We start from the raw sequence: 17,056 nt of genomic DNA on the forward strand, positions 1-17,056 counted from the left end.
GACACCCCACAACTTCACCCGAAGTTTGCTTGCCGCCTCGTCCCCGTTCGGCGGGTCGCCGGCCCCCGGCGAGGACATCGTGAGGAGGAGATCCTGTAGCCCAGATCCTCCCGGCGCGGCTCCTCGCTGCGCACCGGAGCACAACCCGCCCACCGCCGGCGGCCCGGGGCGGGGAGCGGAGGGGCCCGGGGCGCGCCCACCGCCCCGCCCCGCCCGCCGCCCCCGCGCTGCCGCCTGGCAGGCGGCGGGTGCCGCGGGAGCTGCTCGGTGCCGCCGCCGCCCGGGAGGGAGGTTATGTAAGGGGGGAGGGAGGCGGCGGGAGGAGGAGCAGGACGGCTCTCGCCGCCGTGCAGCCGCCGTGCAGCCGCAGCCAGCCGGGGCCGGGGCGGCCGCATGTGCGAAGTGGGGACGCGGCCGCCGCTGGCCGCCGAGCGCGGGGAGCCGCCCGGGGGTGCCGCCGCCGCCGAGAGGTGCCGAGACATGGGGTGAGTCCGCCGGGCCCCGGCCCCGCGTGGGCACCGCGTCCCGACCCGCGCGTGGGCGCCGCCTCCCGCCCCGGCCCCGCCGCAGGTGCGGAGCGGGGAGAGCGCGGCCGCCCCGTGAGCGCTGCCCTGAACGGCGATTTTTATAACGTAATTAGTCATTGACGCCCGCTCGGGAGCGGGCTCCCGCCGAGCCGCCGGCGGAGCGGGCACGCCGCGGAGGAAGAGCACCGGCGGCAAAATCCCCGCTGGAAGGAGCGGGGAGGAGCTCGGGATGCCGCGGAGCGGGGGCCGGTGCGGGGCCGCGGGTCCGGTCCCTGGCCGGTCAGCTGCGGGATGTGCAGCGAGTTCATTGTCAGATGTTCCACGCGCTGGTTCTGCGAGAGCTCTGGCTGCTGGAGGCACACGGTAAACTTGCCTGAATTGTGCCAGGTGGTCCCTAATTTGTGTAAATATTTTTCCCTTTAATTTTTTTTTTTTTTTAATACGCCAGGAGTCTCTAACCACATGTGGTGGTCTCTTGGAGAATTCAGCTTGGTCTTTCCAAAAATTAGTCCTGCAGTTTTTCTCTCCTCTAACTTATATGAGGGGACAAAAGCCAAATGCTGGCATTAGGGCAGTTTGTGAACTGAATATCAGGGAACAGAGGTTAAGATTGTGCCTTTGGCTTGAACTATATATAGGTTTGAGATCCTCTCGACCAGAATGTCTTGGGGGATTCCAAACCCACACATTTAATTTACTTTATTTTTATCCTATTATGTTCTCTTACACCTTTTTCTTGCCTCTCCTCACCCCCATGTGGCAAGGAATCATTCTCCCATTTCTGAGCTTCCTCTGCTGCTTTCAGATGTCCAAATTCCCACTATAGATTTGTTAATTGTTGTCGAAGTGATATAATGTGAGGCTATATGGATAAATAATGAATTAAAATGACATGCGTGCATCCGAATTTGATACTCTGGAGTACTGAAGTACAGGGGCAGAGGGAGAAATAGGATCTAAAGTGAGTATCTCCCCACGTTTCTCTTCAAGATTACAGGGGCTCATCTGCTTCTTAATTATGCAAAGTTTAACTGGAAAATAAAAGAGAAACAGTCCTTGGGGTTGGAGAAAGAAGTACTGAAACCTGTTTGGAGCAGCACTGCCCCACAGAGTCCAGGATGATCGGAAACATCCATGTACGGGAAACTTGCCTCTGTCACTCTGCCTGGGTGCTGGGTGTCTCTAAAGGCAAATGTTTTAGTTGCTGTCATTTTTAACTGTTTCCATACTGGTAGATCAACTTAGCTGTGGCTTGGAGAGAAGTGAGTGGAAGGTCACAGTGCTCCTCCACCCTTTCTGTCAGTCAGTTGTAGTTCTGGCCTTGGTGTGGTCCTGCTCTGCCACCGGAGCTGTTCAAGCTGTGAAGGACTTTGGCTGCAAAGGCTTTTGAGAGCTCTGGTTGTGCTCCTGTCTGTGCTGCTATGTGCAGAGTCAGATCATGCAGACTTGGACAGGGAGCAGGCACGTTCACTAGTCTAGTTCAATTCCCTGATTTAATGTGTTTCTCAGTCATTTCAGTCTTACACTGGTGCACATGAGATCAGGCTCTCAGTGTCATTCATTCCCCAGGTTTCAGCGTGGGTTGTACCTTCTCTGGCACTCTGTACAGAGTTCAGACAAGGTGTTTGGTGATTATGCATTTTCCCAGTGTCTCACATAATTATCTTGCCATTCACCTTTCTGATCCAGAGAACTTGGAAGTACGTTTGTGATAGCATTGCTGCAGCTGTGGCTTAGCACACATGACACAGGAGCAACATCCCAGTTTCCTTCCAGTTCCATCTGTGCTGCAAATCCTTCACCTCTGCATGCTCGAGCTTATCCTTCTGTGAAATGGGCACCTCTATACTCACATGTCTTTGAGCCTGAGCAGGTTGTGGTCAGAACACAGAGCTCAGTCATTCTTACTTGGATGAATATTATTTTGGCCCAGGCATTCGAGTGGGATTTGCTTCCTGGGCACATTTTGGTGTCACATATGGGGCATGTACTCAAAGAAATTGTGACAATGACTTAATTCTTAGCTCTTAAAATATTTTTTCTTTTACTTTCCCTTTTTCTTTTTCCTGGAGGTGACCATTGCTAATGATTCATTTAAATGCTGCCTATGGATTTGGCAGTGACTGATCGTGCTATGAAACCTTATACAGCTACTTGAGCTTAGCAAAGCAAAGCTATTTAAATTGCTTATTAGCTGTGAGCTGAGCTATTTAAACTGTTGGTTTAGTTCAACTTACTAGGCGGCAAGGTAGTGTCATGTTTTACAATTTACATGATTTTTAAAAAAACCTAATGCCTGTAATACAAGGGACATGAAAACAACATTGTAAAAAAGTCACTGGGAAAAAAATCTGCTCCAGTGTCCATAAAAGTCAATGTGAAAGTTGCTGCTGACTGAAAACCACTGTATTTTGGTCAAGCCACGGTTAAGAATCTGGCTGGACAAATGTCTACTTTAAAGGGAATGAATCTTTTCCCAAATCACTTCTTTCTTCTACCCAGCATATCTGATAGCTGCTGTTACCTCAATCCTCTCAGAGTTTAAACTTCAGCTATTGGAAAACCACAATGTAACACATTTCCAGCTGTAGAAATCTGTGTCTGAAAATACCTCCTGCTTTGTCTCTTGCTGTTGCAAGCCAAGGGCTGACACAATCAAGGAAGTGTCTCTGATGTTAGTGGGCTGTACCTACTCATCTAATAGCTGTGGTCTGGCTCAGAATGACCTCAGTTTAAGCAGTCCAAGTTAAATTTACAGTTATAAGGATGCTTGAGGTTTTGGTATTAGCTGATTTAAGAAGGTGCTGGATAGCTGTTTCATCTGTGCCTAAATTCTTTTATTGTTTTAATTTCTTTACTATCTTTGTATTTTCTTATCTATCCATTACAAATAATTTCTGTTATGAGGTGTGTGACAAATATTCAGTTTAGATTAGACCTGTAAATATCTTCACTGCTGAAGCTGATATTTATATTATCTGTTGGATTAAAACTCAACTGATTTAAATGCCCTCTAGCATTAAAATTGTGTTTTAATTCTGTTTTATAAATCATGTCAAAATGACAATCAGGCCTCTGAGTGTTAGAAATTATTGCAGAAAGCTGCACAACCATGTAGAAGTGTGTGCTATGCAGGTCACATCACACCTTTCTTTTGGCTGACACGTGATGTCTTCTCTTTGCTGCTCCTCCAGGGCTAGTGGGGTAATTTAGTCCCCTGCAGCTGGATCTGTCCATACCTCTCCAGGTGAGCTTTGAGCCAAGCCCCAGGAAGTTTGGAAAAGGCGAGTTTCCAAGCCTGGATCAGGCAGCGAAATAACCTTAAGGAGATAGGTCCCTTGAACAAAACTCTCTTCCCCCTGTGATATATTCAGGGAAAGGTGCATGGGGCTGTATTTCTGAGGGTGGCCGCACGTGATGTTTTTATTATGCACTGGCATCTAAGAGATCAGGAAGGTCTGCCTCGCTCTCCTCCCTTCTGCTGTCAGCAGTACCAATGTCCATCAGCCAACATGTGGCTTTATTTGGGGAGTAAAAGGCAAAACTTAATGTGAGGGCAAGGAATGAAGGAGATAAACGAAGGAGAACATATGATGAAGCTCGTGTTATAGGAAGACAGTAATTTTGGAGGGTGTTCACTTTCTGGTACCAGCAGTACTTCAGAAACCATGGTGATAAGCTGTGCCTGAGAAGCTCAGTGGCAGGGAATGGTGTTGTTGGAGAGGAAATTCACCTTGGCTTTTGTCCAGCTCCTGCTGAAATCCATGGGAGTCTCTCACCAGCTCCCTCCCAAGTTTGGCCAGGCCATCTGTCTGCCAGGGAAAGGGAGACCCTGGGAGTGGCAGGCACCTGGCTGTCACTGCAGTCTGGGGTCCCTCAGAGCAGGGCTGGGACAAGAGTGTGTCTGAACACAGCTGAGTTGGTGCTCTGAGCTCAGGAACTCTTTTGGAGATTTTAAGGTCAACAGCTTCAGTTTGGTCCCCAGCATAGCTCAGGGGGGCATATTATATCCAGCTGGTGGTGGTTTTGGTGTTCAAGGAAAGGACTGAGATCTGATAGGTGCTGAGGCTGTTCATCTCATGGTTTTGAAGCAGCTGGCTGGGGGTGCTTGATTCTTCACAGCCTTGGTTCCTGACATAGCTATTTTCATTTTGCAGGGTAGATAAAGATGGATGTTTTTCTGACTTGGAGAATTCTGTGCCTGTGTCCAAATACAGGTGTCTGTACAAGAATCTGTGGAATGTCAGGTCCAGAGAACTTTGTGTTCTGGAGCAGTATTTGGGTTCACTGAAATGATGGGGAAACTCCATTGACCTCAGTAGTGTGTAGTCCCTTGCTTATGTTAAACTCATTTATGTAAGGCTAGAGAGGCAGGGAGCTTGGTGGGGTGGTGGAAGAGAAAAGAAAAGACCAAACAGCTGGATCCTCGTAATGATTTGTGCGTGCTTTGAGTTTTGGTGTGGTTGTATTCAGGTGAGTGAACAAACCTGTAATAGTGTTTTGTCCAAGTGACTTCACCTCTCACAACTGTATGAGGATTCACAGCACTGTAGACACATGAACGGAACTGAATTTATAAGGTCTGCTACAGATAAGTTCACCAAATTACAGAGGAGAAATCTGCCAGTACCACAACTATTTTGAGTGTTCTGCTGCAAATTTCTCGGACATTTGCTCATGTAGACTGTGTTTTAGAAAGAGTGGACAGAAAGAAAACTTGGTGCTGAGGAGTCATCATAGTTACATTGCTTTCAGCTGCTAACCTAATTAATTACCACTGTTAATTTAATTATCACTTGAGAAAAATCTTATAAATAAAATATTCTCCACAAAGCTGGGATGTCCCTCAAGCCCTTCTTTCTATTTGAAAAGAGAATGGTGAGTAGGTCTCCTGATAACAAAGGCATAATTTAAATTCTTTTTAAATCAAAACATTCTTTTTAAACGTTAAAAAGAATTATTTGATATTCAGTTCCTTTAAATTGAAACTTTTTAAACTGTTCCAGGGTGTGATCAAGTGTCTCAAACTGTTCAAACATATTCCCAGCATGAACCAGGCAGAGGACAGTGAGTTTGCTGAGAACCCAAGAGCAAGGGCATCAGCCGGGTTTTGCATCTAGGTTTTCTGCAGTGCTGTGTATTCATGTTATTCATTCATTTGGCTCTGTTATTGCAGTGCCTAAGATAAATAGCCTCACCCATGAGCGTACACTTAGGGGCACGTAAGCATTTTGAATCAGCTGTTGGTTTTCCTGTTGACTTTGTGATAGGGCGTGTGCAGAGTGGGAAATCCTCATTCCTCAAGGTTGCTGCATGGTCAAATCTCTGTCTGCTTTCACCTTGAGTGCTCTCCACCGCCTTTTGCACTCTGTGCACTGCAAACACAGTGTGTGACTTGTTTATCCTGTGCTTTGGTCATGGCTCTTTAGGATGTAAATGTGCTCAGAGGAACGTATTTCAACTATATTTCTCTGATAATTCAGCTGTACACTGTAAATAGCTGATGATCCTGTTCTTAAACCTCAGAATGTGACAAGGGCATTGCCTTCAAACGAAGACAGGAAATGTTCAAGCTTGAGCATTAGAGAAGCCCTTTTAATGGCAAGAGCAATTAGGCAGGGAACAGACAATTAGTATCTGGGAAGGTTGCTGCTGGCCGCAGCCATGCAGCACCCAGCACAGGTTAGGTATGGTGTGAGTAGGGCTTGTGTAATACACACTCCTGCAAACTGCAAGATGAGATTGGATGATGCAGTTGATCTTTGATTGTATTTTTGGTGACACATCCTAGCTGCTGTCTGCCTGTTTGGAGGAGAAATCTGCCGGCTCTGGCGCTCTGTGCTGAGCTCATGTGTGACACGAGGAGCTGGCTGCTTACTCCTCATTGACGTAGCAACTATTGGAGGCTGTTGGACCCTCTGCATCACTTGGAATTGCTTGGTAATTGTAATTTTGCCACTGGGGTCAGGATTAAAATGAAGATAATATTTTTAAATAATTGACGCTCGAGGCGTTTTAGGATTTGTTTGAAAAGAAGGGATGGTGCTGGCTGACATCAGCAAGCGGGACAGCCTGCCTAATGACTCATAGGGGAGCAGGAGGCTGTGCTGTGTAGGTGTTCTAGGATTTGTGGGCTTCATGTATGAAGGCTAGCAAGAGCTTCAGCTGCAAAACAACAGTGGCTTTATCATGGAGCAAGAGTGTGAGGATTTGAAGAGGGAAATGAGGAGAAAGAGGGTGATGGAGGTGTGAGCAGCAGTGAGTGCTGCTTACTGTGCAGACCTGTTCCTTCAGAGGCACTGCGCCCTCCTTTCCTGCCTCCTCCATGCACTGATCTGATTTTATTTATTTGACGTGGCTTATCAAAATGCAAGTTGTAAGAATTCCTGAAGGGACAAACTGTTTCCTTTCCATCTGGAAGCTTCACTGCAGCCTACAGGATTTAGAAACTCGAACACTTCTGCAATTCAGAAAGAAGATTTCTGTAGAAGTGGCACTTTCCTGCCTATGCATCAAGAGGCCTGGGAGAGCCCTCCAGAGCTGCCAGTGTTGTTCTCCATTAGCATTTTCATTATAATAATAATAATAATCCTGCAACTGCATTCTTATCAGGCAATGTTTAGTACCTCAATGCAGCAAGACAGCAAAGGCCTCTGTGGAATACCTTTAAAAATGCGTAGCCAGCTTGTAAAATATTTTCTTCCTAAAGCTGCTTCTGCTTGAACTGAGGATCCTTCCTTGTGGAACTGTGAAATGGTGCTGTATGAATGCTTACTGAATAAATACTTGTTGTTTGCTTAATGCTTTGCAGTAGATTCTCTTCAGAAATGGAACCTCTGTATTTCTTGGGGGGAAAAAATACAAAATTTTAATCTTGCTGAGTTCTGAAGGGAAATCTTAATTTTATATGTGGAGGTGTGAGCATTTTATTTTTTAGTATTCAATTACTTATTGTTTTGTCCCTGGAAGAAGGACAGTGTAGCCAGAGCTGGGGAGTACTCACAGCTTTTCCTTTTGAAAGGTAGTACTTCAAGGAGCAGTCTCCCCTCATATTAATTGTGTTGCAATGACTGACTCAAGTTCTCTGCTGTTGGTGAGTTGCTCTGTAATCTGTAACAGCAACACTTTGTTGTTGTCTTTGTTTCATTCCCTGGTTTTATCAGGCTTTTGTACTGCAGCTTCCCACTATGAATCTGTGGCACACGTCTAAAATGCAGTTGTTTGTGGGAACCTACAATGTTTTGTGATATTGAAAACGTTCAGTAAGAGCATTTGATAGAAGGTGGAGAAGTTCTTTGAGATGAGAAGTGCAGAACGTCCCCAGCCAGCACTCTGGGCTGCTTGGAGGATGCGTGGGACATGTGGGGAGAGTCTGACACCTTTTTGTCAGTTATTTCACAGATGGTGGCATCCAAAGACGAGGGAGGAGCTCTGTTCTGGTGGGTAGTTCAGACACTGGTGCAAAGATGGCAACAGCCTAGTTGTCCCTGTGTCATCCAACCACCCCAAGTCCTACAAATCACATAGATGAGTTTGTATGAATTACAGATTTAAAACTTGTTCCATGCCTCCCACTGGCAGATTTGGCTTGCAGAGTTGATGACAATTGCCCTTGGAGGATCCTACCTTTTGGGATGGAGCAGTTTCTGGCATGCAGGATGATGTGGTGCCAATCCTGCAGGTGATGTCGTCAGTCCCCATTAGCTTAACTTTCCCCCAGAGCTGTCAGTTCAGATTATTCTTCCACTACGTAGCATGTCCTGACGTGGAAGTGGGATTTTATAACTTGAGAGCCACAAGGTGGTCAGTTTAATCTCCTTCCACCTTTATACAAAGGAAGAGGTCTAGCCACTTCACCCACTCTCTTAAACACTAACATACTATATATTTTTTCACTTTTTTTTTCCTCCCCCTCTCTTAGTATTACGTGTGCTGAGTCTGTATCTTGTGTGGTCTGTACACAAAAGCACTCCCCTTCCAGGTAAAGTCCTCATAAAGTCCTTCTTACACCCTCATGTGGTCCAAACCCCTGCTAAAAAAATGCCAAAGCTGAAATATTCCTCCCTAGCCTGCCAGGAGGTTTCTGCCCAGACAGGACAGAAAGTGGGCAATGCTCATGGGCACAGTGTATGGCAAGGGCATGGCTGTTGCCCCTGGCTGTACAAGGAGGAGATAAAAGTATCTTTGTACTCAGTTCTTGTTAAATTCGGTGATTGTCATAATAATCCCCTCTCCTCCAGCTGTGATAGGGACAAATTTATTGTTTTATGAAATAATGAAGGAGATTTAGTTGCCTGAAACTTTACAGCACACAGCTGAATGACAACTCTCTTTTTTCATGATTATTTTATGTTTGACAGCTGTTTGTCACTTGCATAGTCCATTACAGGAGATAGATAATTTTCTGTTGCCTGTTGTTTATAGAGATGTTCCTCATAAACTTGTATTTAAAATGTCTCCTAAAAATGCTCATTCATAAAACCCCATCTAATTTGGTTTATGGTCCTTTTAAAGAAGAACAGAAACTGGCTTGACTGAGAACAGGGATCTGTCACTTCACTCCACCCACCCAAATTCAAGGGAATGGAGTTGGAAGCTTGAGTCTGTAATCTCAGTTACAATGAAACACAATAGCTGTGAAGCAAGGACCAGATCCCACGCTCCAGAGAGGGAATTGTTGGTTTAGGAGTTATTTGGGGTAGATGGGAAGCTGCTCATCTCCCAGGCAGATCCAGAAGCATGTCTGTGTCCATGTTTCCCTGGGGAAATTTTCTTTCCCCTCTGCGCCTCTTTCACCTTCCTGTGTGCTTTGGAGCAGGAAAATGGGTATTTGTGTACAATGAGAAATTCCACTTTGTCTTTTGAGAGCTCCAAAGGACAGATAATGTCTTTAAAGTTTCCATGTGATCCTCCAAGACTTTCCTCAGTCAGAAGGTTCTGAGTATGTGTTTTCTGAGACCTTCAAAATTGCATATTATGGGAGATGCATCAGCTTTCAAGGGCGTGGTAGTGTGCAGCCTGATGCTCCTAGCAATCTGTCTCACCCTGCTTTTCTTCCCCAGACTTTTCTGCAAAGCCTTTGGCTTTGCAGAGGGCTTTTTAGGGACAGCTTTCTTCATCAGCTGGACCTAAGCCTGGGGTAAACACCTCTCCTGTGGTTGTGGTTACCTGCTTTTCCCTCCACAGGGAAGGTCTGTTCTGAATTTTTCAGCTGCAGAGTAATAATCCTGCATACGTATTGTTCAGATCTTTGCAAGAACTTTTCTCCATTGAGTTAGAAATTAGAATTTCAAATTCTATGGGGGAGAAGTTGCCAAAGTTTTTTATATTTTAAGCTTAGAGTTTGGAAAGGAATCAAAATATCTAATCCACTTTGCATTCCCTGCTTGGTCTTTCCTCCCTGCCTATGAATTGGCATCCTTGTCCTTTGGAGGGAGAGCAATATTGCACAACTCTTTATGGCTTCTCTTGTGAAATACCAAAGTAATATTGCAGTGATCTCCAACACCCTTCCCAATAACTGTTAAATTAGCACAAGTGACATGAGGTTGTACTGGAAAGAGTTTATGCTCATCAGCTGCTTTGCAGGATGACCTCTGAATTATCAGCCAGAAGATAAAATAGGCACGCAACTGCTGGGAACGATTTGGGATAGTTCAGTGCTGTCTGTTATTCCACTAAAGAACAGCTGATTTCTGTGAGTTAGACAGGTCGTCCAGACTTTGCACCTTGGAGTTAAGTTACTTTTTCCCTCTTTCTTTTTCCATCTCCCTTTTGGCACTTCTCCTTCCCCTGGAGTGACGTGTGAGCTGCTGCCTGGGGGGACAGCCTGGCCAGAGCCCAGGGTGGCAGCAGCTCCAGACCCGGGTCAGTGTTGGCTGGGAGGCTCGTGGAAAAACACAGGGCTAATCTGCGTTGTCTGGGGAGAAATGGGCCACTGATACATTCTTTTGCTGCCCTTCAGGGGTTGTAAAGCTTCCTAAAAACCCCTGTGTTTAGTGAGACCTGTAAAAGAGGCCTTAAAAATGAAGTCCGTTTAATACTTCGGGTGCTAAAGTGTGAATGTGTGAAAAGCATAGTACGAATTTCTCACCAGTTGGCACCTTGTCCTCAGTGGGTGAGCAAGTACTTGATCCTTCTGCATACCAACACCAGACATTAATTTTAGATCACAGGGACTATGAAGAGTGCAGTTTCCAGCTCTTGACTTGCTTTATTTTACTTATGGCAAATAGGGGAAACTGATACGTGAACTTTTTTTACCCCCAGCAAGGGAGGTGGCTGTTTCCACTAGCAAGGACTTTCCTATCATGAAAGTCCATGCAAAACAAACTCCTGCAGAACACAAAACATTATTTTCAATCCTATTTTAAAACAAACAAATATTCAGAATTTTGTTCAGAAAGCAAAGCAAAAAATCATTTAACTTGTGTGATATGGGTTTATTATTCCAGCATAAACATCTGTGGAGAACTTGGGCTGATTTTGCTCACATTTGTTTGGTATAAATAAGCAGTAACTTAGAGCAGAAGAGGATCAGGTCTCCTGTGTGTATTCTCCCATTGTTCTGAAAGGTGAATTCACTGCTGCATAACTCATAAAAGGGGTGTGTACCAGCCTGGTGTGTTCCACCTGCAGCTGGGGAGCCGCTGAGCCGCCCGCTCGGTGCTGAAGCAGCACTGCAGAACTTCACAATGGTTACAGGGTTGGCAGCGAGCAGGGTGAGCCTCTGGTCACTCTGGTCACAGCATTGCTGGGGCACAGTTCTGTCCTCTCCCAGTTGATTTCTCTTTTGGGAGCACACATGGGGATAGCAAAATGCATTATTGCATGTATAATCACAGAATGGTTTGGGTTGGAAGGCACTTTAAAGATCTAGTTCTAAGCTCTCTGTCATGGGCAGGGACACCTTCCACTAGACAAGGTTGCTCAAAGCCTCATCCAGCCTGAACACTTTCAGGGATGGGGCATCCACAACCTCTCTGGGCAACCTATGCCAGTGCCTCACTATCCTCACAGGGAAGAATTTCTCCCTGTGTAATTTAAACTTGCCCTCTTTCAGTTTAAAGCCATTCCCCCTTGTTCTTTCACTACACGTCCTTGTAAAGAATCCTTCTCCAGCTCTCTTGTAGCCCTTTAGGTACTGAAAGGCTGAAAACCCGACCCTCCCAGCCTGTCTCCAGATGAGAGGTGCTCCATCCCTCTAATCATCTGTGTGTCCTCCTCTGGACTCACTCCAACAGCTTCGCATCCTTCTTACACGGTGGGGCCATACCTGGATGCAGTAGTCCGGGTGGGTCTCTTGAGGGCAGGTAGAGGGGCAGAGTCACCTCCCTTGCCCTGTTCTCGGGACGCAGCCCAGAACGTGGTTGGCTTTTTGGGCTGCAGGTGCCCATTGCTGGGTCAGTCCTACTCCAGAGATCCTGTGTTCAGGGTTTGGGCAGTCCTCCACTGGCTTTTCAGGGGCAGGGCTGAGTATATGGCTACCTTTAAAAGTAGGACAATAACTTCAGTATCTCTTCAACCAGAGAGAAGACAAGGAATGAGAAATACCAGGAGAAGGAAGTGCATGTCTCAGTGCTGCCAGCTCCTAGGGCAGCCAGCAGAGAGTGGCACTGAACAGGGGCCATGCAGAGCAGCTGAAATGAGCACCCAGTGCTCACAAAGCCCTGGGCTCCAGCTCAGGCCCAGCACACAGCCGGCTCCATCGATATCCCCGCGGGCCCTGGAGCCTGCACAGAGGGGAACCCTGCGACGGAGCCCAGCCCGGCCCTTTGTTTTTATCCATGTTCACGGAAAAATTATTTTAGATCATCTCATCATTTTAAACATTTGGTAAGTGTTAATATACTTTCAGCTCAGTGGAAATAATCACCATATGGCTGTAAGATTAGCCATCTGTCCAGAGATGCTGGAATACAATTAGTCCGTGTAGTCCATTTATCAATCTATAAGTGACAATATTCACAGTCCTGGCAACTTGGGCTGCTGACAAAATCAGCACTTGCATAGGCCTACCTGTCTGCCCTTATTACATCAGTATATAAATGAGATGGAAAAAATCCCATCATTCAGCTGTGTCCTTCACCCTTGACAGAAAGGAAAAAAGTCTGTATTAGTGTAAATGAGACTGAGGAAATGGTATGCCTTAATTTTTGTAGCACTAATTGGATTTTTTAATGTCTAGTAGACCTTAATTTCATAAGGCAAAGCCAGATTTAAGTCCAGTCTTTCAATCAAAAAATATCAGCAGGACAGAGTATATCACAGGCAAAAAAAAAATTACTGTGTCCTCTCCTGTTGTATTAATTTCTGAGGCACAAAAAGCTGAATACTACAAACATGAGAAAAGTCATCATTAGCATCATGCAGGTAAGAATTCATTTCCAAGGTTTCCTGTTTGACTTCAGAAAAGTGAGAAGAGAGTTTTTCAGCAGACTGAATATATTTTTTTAAAAGGTCAAGGCCTTTTGGTTTTAATACTGTTAATGATCTGACATTTTAAGAGTTCTGACTTTTGACTGCTCTTGCCAATCTCTCCCCTGGCCTGTGTCCCAGCCTGGCCCCTCTGGACTGTCACCTCCTTAAAACTGGGGTTAAATTTGGAATAGCTAATGCATATCGAGAAGATAATTTGAATGTTTTATTTGGTTTTGCATATTACCCAAACTCATCTTGCATAATAAGTTTATAAAAGGCATGTGTGCTACGTTTTGTTTATTCCACAAATTTTCAGCCAACCCACACTAATTTTTGAGACTTTGCTGACAGGAAAATACAATTTTTTTGGCATATTTTCTTTTTAACTATAGTTATGGGACCTGCATAGCATGAAAAATGCTGATACTTGCAATTAAATCCTTTCATACCTCATATTTTTTGTATAACCTGTGCGTAACCTCCAAGGGTGGAGGCATTGACATGCAGAAATCAGAAGTGCCAGGGAACAGGTCTGTAGGGATCAGAAACAGGTGGATGTTGAGGTTCAGGAAGGTCTGGGGTAAGTTCTCCCCAATATTACCTGCAAATATGTACACTTTGCAGTGTAAGCAGGTTGCAGGGATTTATTGGGGGAGGGGGTGTTGGCAAGGGAAGTGGTGGGTTTTTTTGTTTTGTAGATACTGTGTTGCTCATGAAAAACCTGATGGTTAAGTTTTTCAGGTTAGTAGTTCTCTCTGAAACTCAGGAGATTGCCAGAGGATCCTCAGTTTTGTACTGGGGCTGCTGACAGCTTTTTATACTAACAAATAATGTACATAGCTGAGATCTGTACTGTAAATGTGACGGCTACAGATGGTGTTATATTTTTAAAGATCAAAGTGAATAATGTTAGCTTCTAAATGTTTGAAATTTTCTTTGTATTTTTAACTTGCAGCAGAAGAAATGTGTCATTCCCTTCTCTTATTGGCTACTAGGAAATCCACGGGTGCTAGGAGCTGTGTCCCCCAGTTCCTGAGAGAGCTGCAAGCAGCAGCCACGGCACTCTGCCTGATAATTCTATTAGTCTGTTAAAATCACCAGAAAATGGGAATCTGCTTCTTTTCAGGTTGCCTGATGTCAGCTGCATTGGGTGGGGACTGAGGCTGGCTCTAGCCGTGCCTCTTTGTGCCCAGCACCTTGCCTTGCCCAGCTGCAGCTGTGGGGTCCCTGTGAGCACAGGGGCTGTGCTTGCACTGGAACCTCTCTTTCCTGTTTTTAATGCTCTGTCTTTGGTGCTCTGGACCATATTTGGTGATTTTTCTCTTTTGGATGATTTGCTCTAGCGGGAGGCTGGTAAGATCAAATCCATTTAAACATAGCAGTGCTGTTGCCAGCGTGGTGTTGTTCTCAGCACAGGCAAGTCAACACCTGTACTGAAAACCTGGTGTGGGCATTGCTTTGCATCTTTCTAATTTCTCACAGAGCAAATTGCTTATCCTTTAATTGCTTTTAATTTTTGCATCCTTAAGTTTCATTAAAGACGTGCAGCCTTGTATTAAACCATCTGTTGGCACCCTTTTCCTTGCAGTGGAGTGCTCAGAGCTGAGGGTGTTGTTGACCCAGGTGCTCTGGCAGCAGCCTGGGTGGCAGCGTGTCCCAGCACAGGGCACAGCCGTGTCCTGCCCGTGCTGCTGGCACGTGGTGGTGGCCACCCGAACGAGCAGAGCCCTATCGTTTGCTTCTGACGTTACAGCTGGTAGAATTCCTTATTTGATCCTTCAGGCAGTTGATCAAAAAGAGTTATACAACTTGTTCTTTAAACTGAACTGATTGGCTTTTTTTTTTTTTTTCTCCCCTAGTGTAAGTGGAAGAAAAGCCTCAGGGGAGAGCATTTGAATAGGGCATGGGAAAGCATATCGATAATTACATGCATGGATTAGTACACAAAAGCACTCCCCTCCAAGGATTTGCTTAGTGCTGTGGTGTTTGAAATAATGGAGTGTTTAATCATATTATTTTGCAATACTGAAGCTTTGATTACGCCACTGATTGAAATCAGCTTTTCAGAATGCTTTGTGTGAAGATATCCTCATCAGCCATGCAAATTCCTATAGCATGGGAGGAGAAAAAGTCATAAAGATGCTGCCCTGGTGGTGTCAGTGGGTTTTACATGCACACCCATGGTCTTTCACTCCAGTGTTCTGTTTGTAGGTATGGTGTGTTTAGATCATATTTCCTCTGATGTTTACTCTTCATTTTGTAGATAGACATGAAGTAGCCCATACAACCTCAAAGTACCCTGAGCCTTCTGCCATGCAGAAGTACAAAGGATTAAAAGTAAAGATATAAAGATTCCACTACTGCATTGGAGGAATTTTCTGCTTGTTTATAAAGGCAAAACAAATTCCTTCCCAAGGCCAGCTGCACGGGGTAGACCTTGGTCCATGCAGGCATGCCATGATCCAGAGCTGGGCATCTGGGTCGTCCCCTTGTGCCCTTGGTCTGTGCCAGGATGGAGACTGCAGGGGAGGGAGGGAACGTGCTCCTGCTCCTGGGACCTGCTCTCTCCACTCCAGGGTTTACACTTTCAGTTTACAATGGCATTTCTCCCTGAAATATTACAATGCCAACATTGTGCCACAGAGGAGGCTGTGCTGGAAGCATTAACTCCACTGGAGCTGGGGTGAATACAGAGGATGTAATTTTTAACCAATCCAGAGCAATAGGATGGCTTTGGGGGGTTGTTCACATGCTGATCCAGCTTCATTTGTCACGAGGGTGGGAAAGGTGCTGGCTGTACACAGACTACAAGTATTTTTTCCTATTTGCAGAGTTTGAATTCACACCTTTGCAAATGGGAGACCGTGCTGACATTACTGAGGTGCAGATTTATGGATCCCCTTTAAAGGCCTTCTCAGAAAAAAAAACTCTGAAATGATCAGTTACACCACCAGTTTCATACACATGTGCTTTAACTTGGTTTTTTCCAATAACTAACCTTACCTATGGAGGATTAGTTCAAGGTCCTCTCAGTTCCTGTCACCTGTGTATGTGTGTTTATTCAGTGTCTTGAAAGGTTAATAGACCTCTGGAGATGGCCCCAAAATAAAGTGTGAGCTTCCTCAATGGCCAAGTTAAGCCTTTTAATTTGGATATTGGCTTCATAAAGGCACAGGGGTGTTGTGAGACCTCACAGATGTTCCAATGATTTTCATACTGAGAGCTTTTGTCCTGAAGATTTATTCTTTTTGGATTTACTGAGCCACAAATCAAAAATTAGTTTAATTGATGTCTGTGCTTTTAACAGACAATTCTTTAGCTAGCTAGTTTTATTCTAATTTTTTTTTGTCTAAGTAACTGGAACTATTATGTTCCCTAAAAATGCAAGAAGCACTTTTGCTAATTATATTCTCTTGAAATAATAATGCCTGTAACTGAAGGGAGCTAAAAAGATGGATTTTTTTTCACGAATTTCGTATATTTCTGCAGGTGAGTTGATATCAAATCTAATATCAAGTGGGCACCAGAGAATCATGGCTGGATATTTGAACAAGTTGCATGACCTTGATTAACACTGCTGCCAAATTCAGCACTTCAGCCACATCATGAGGAGCTTGGTCTGCCTGTAAAATAGGAATTTCAAGACTGAAAAGAAGGACTTTGAGTAAATTTTATTTTTTTCTCTTTCTGTCTCTTTTAGGGGCAGTGTAATTTTTGTCCCAGCAGCCAGGGTTTTCCAGAAGTCATTCCCTGTACCTTCCACCCTTTTGGAAGGGAATGCCACCTGGCAGCAAAGGGCTTGACTGCTGAGTACTGACAATGGCACTTTCAGAGGTGCCTGTATGTTTTGTGGGTTTGTTGTTTTTTTTATTTATAGAGAATAAAGAGCAGCAAAACCTGTGTGCAATTGCCTTCTGCCAGCTCAGCCCATCACTCCAGGCCAGTTCTCCCATCCCCATTTACAACTGATAGTAAATCCTCCCTCTCTCTCAGCCCTGTGCTGCTCGGGGTTATGTCTCCATCCTTAAAAGTGATTTTTGCTGTGGAAATAAGTGTGAGGAGGAAGGATTGTTTGCACTGCAGGGCCAATGGGAGCTGCAGGCTGGTGG

General features: G+C 45.2%; 1 protein-coding gene across 4 annotated transcripts in view; it reads left to right on the top strand.

Moving 5' to 3' along the window:
- Positions 1 to 232: 232 nt before the first annotated feature.
- HOMER2 (homer scaffold protein 2) overlaps positions 233 to 17,056 on the top strand; it is a 51,437-nt gene continuing 34,613 nt past the window's right edge. For 2 of the 4 annotated variants that reach the window (XM_068203821.1, XM_068203822.1), the window contains exon 1: positions 233 to 485. In XM_068203821.1, coding sequence (XP_068059922.1) covers positions 394 to 485 — 92 coding nt within the window. In that variant the 5' untranslated portion in view covers positions 233 to 393. The remainder of the gene's footprint in view (positions 486 to 17,056) is intronic. The other 2 variants (XM_068203824.1, XM_068203825.1) reach the window with 2 other exon arrangements.

This window comes from Anomalospiza imberbis, chromosome 13 (genome assembly GCF_031753505.1).
Source record: "Anomalospiza imberbis isolate Cuckoo-Finch-1a 21T00152 chromosome 13, ASM3175350v1, whole genome shotgun sequence".
In the NCBI taxonomy this organism is placed as follows: domain Eukaryota; kingdom Metazoa; phylum Chordata; class Aves; order Passeriformes; family Viduidae; genus Anomalospiza; species Anomalospiza imberbis.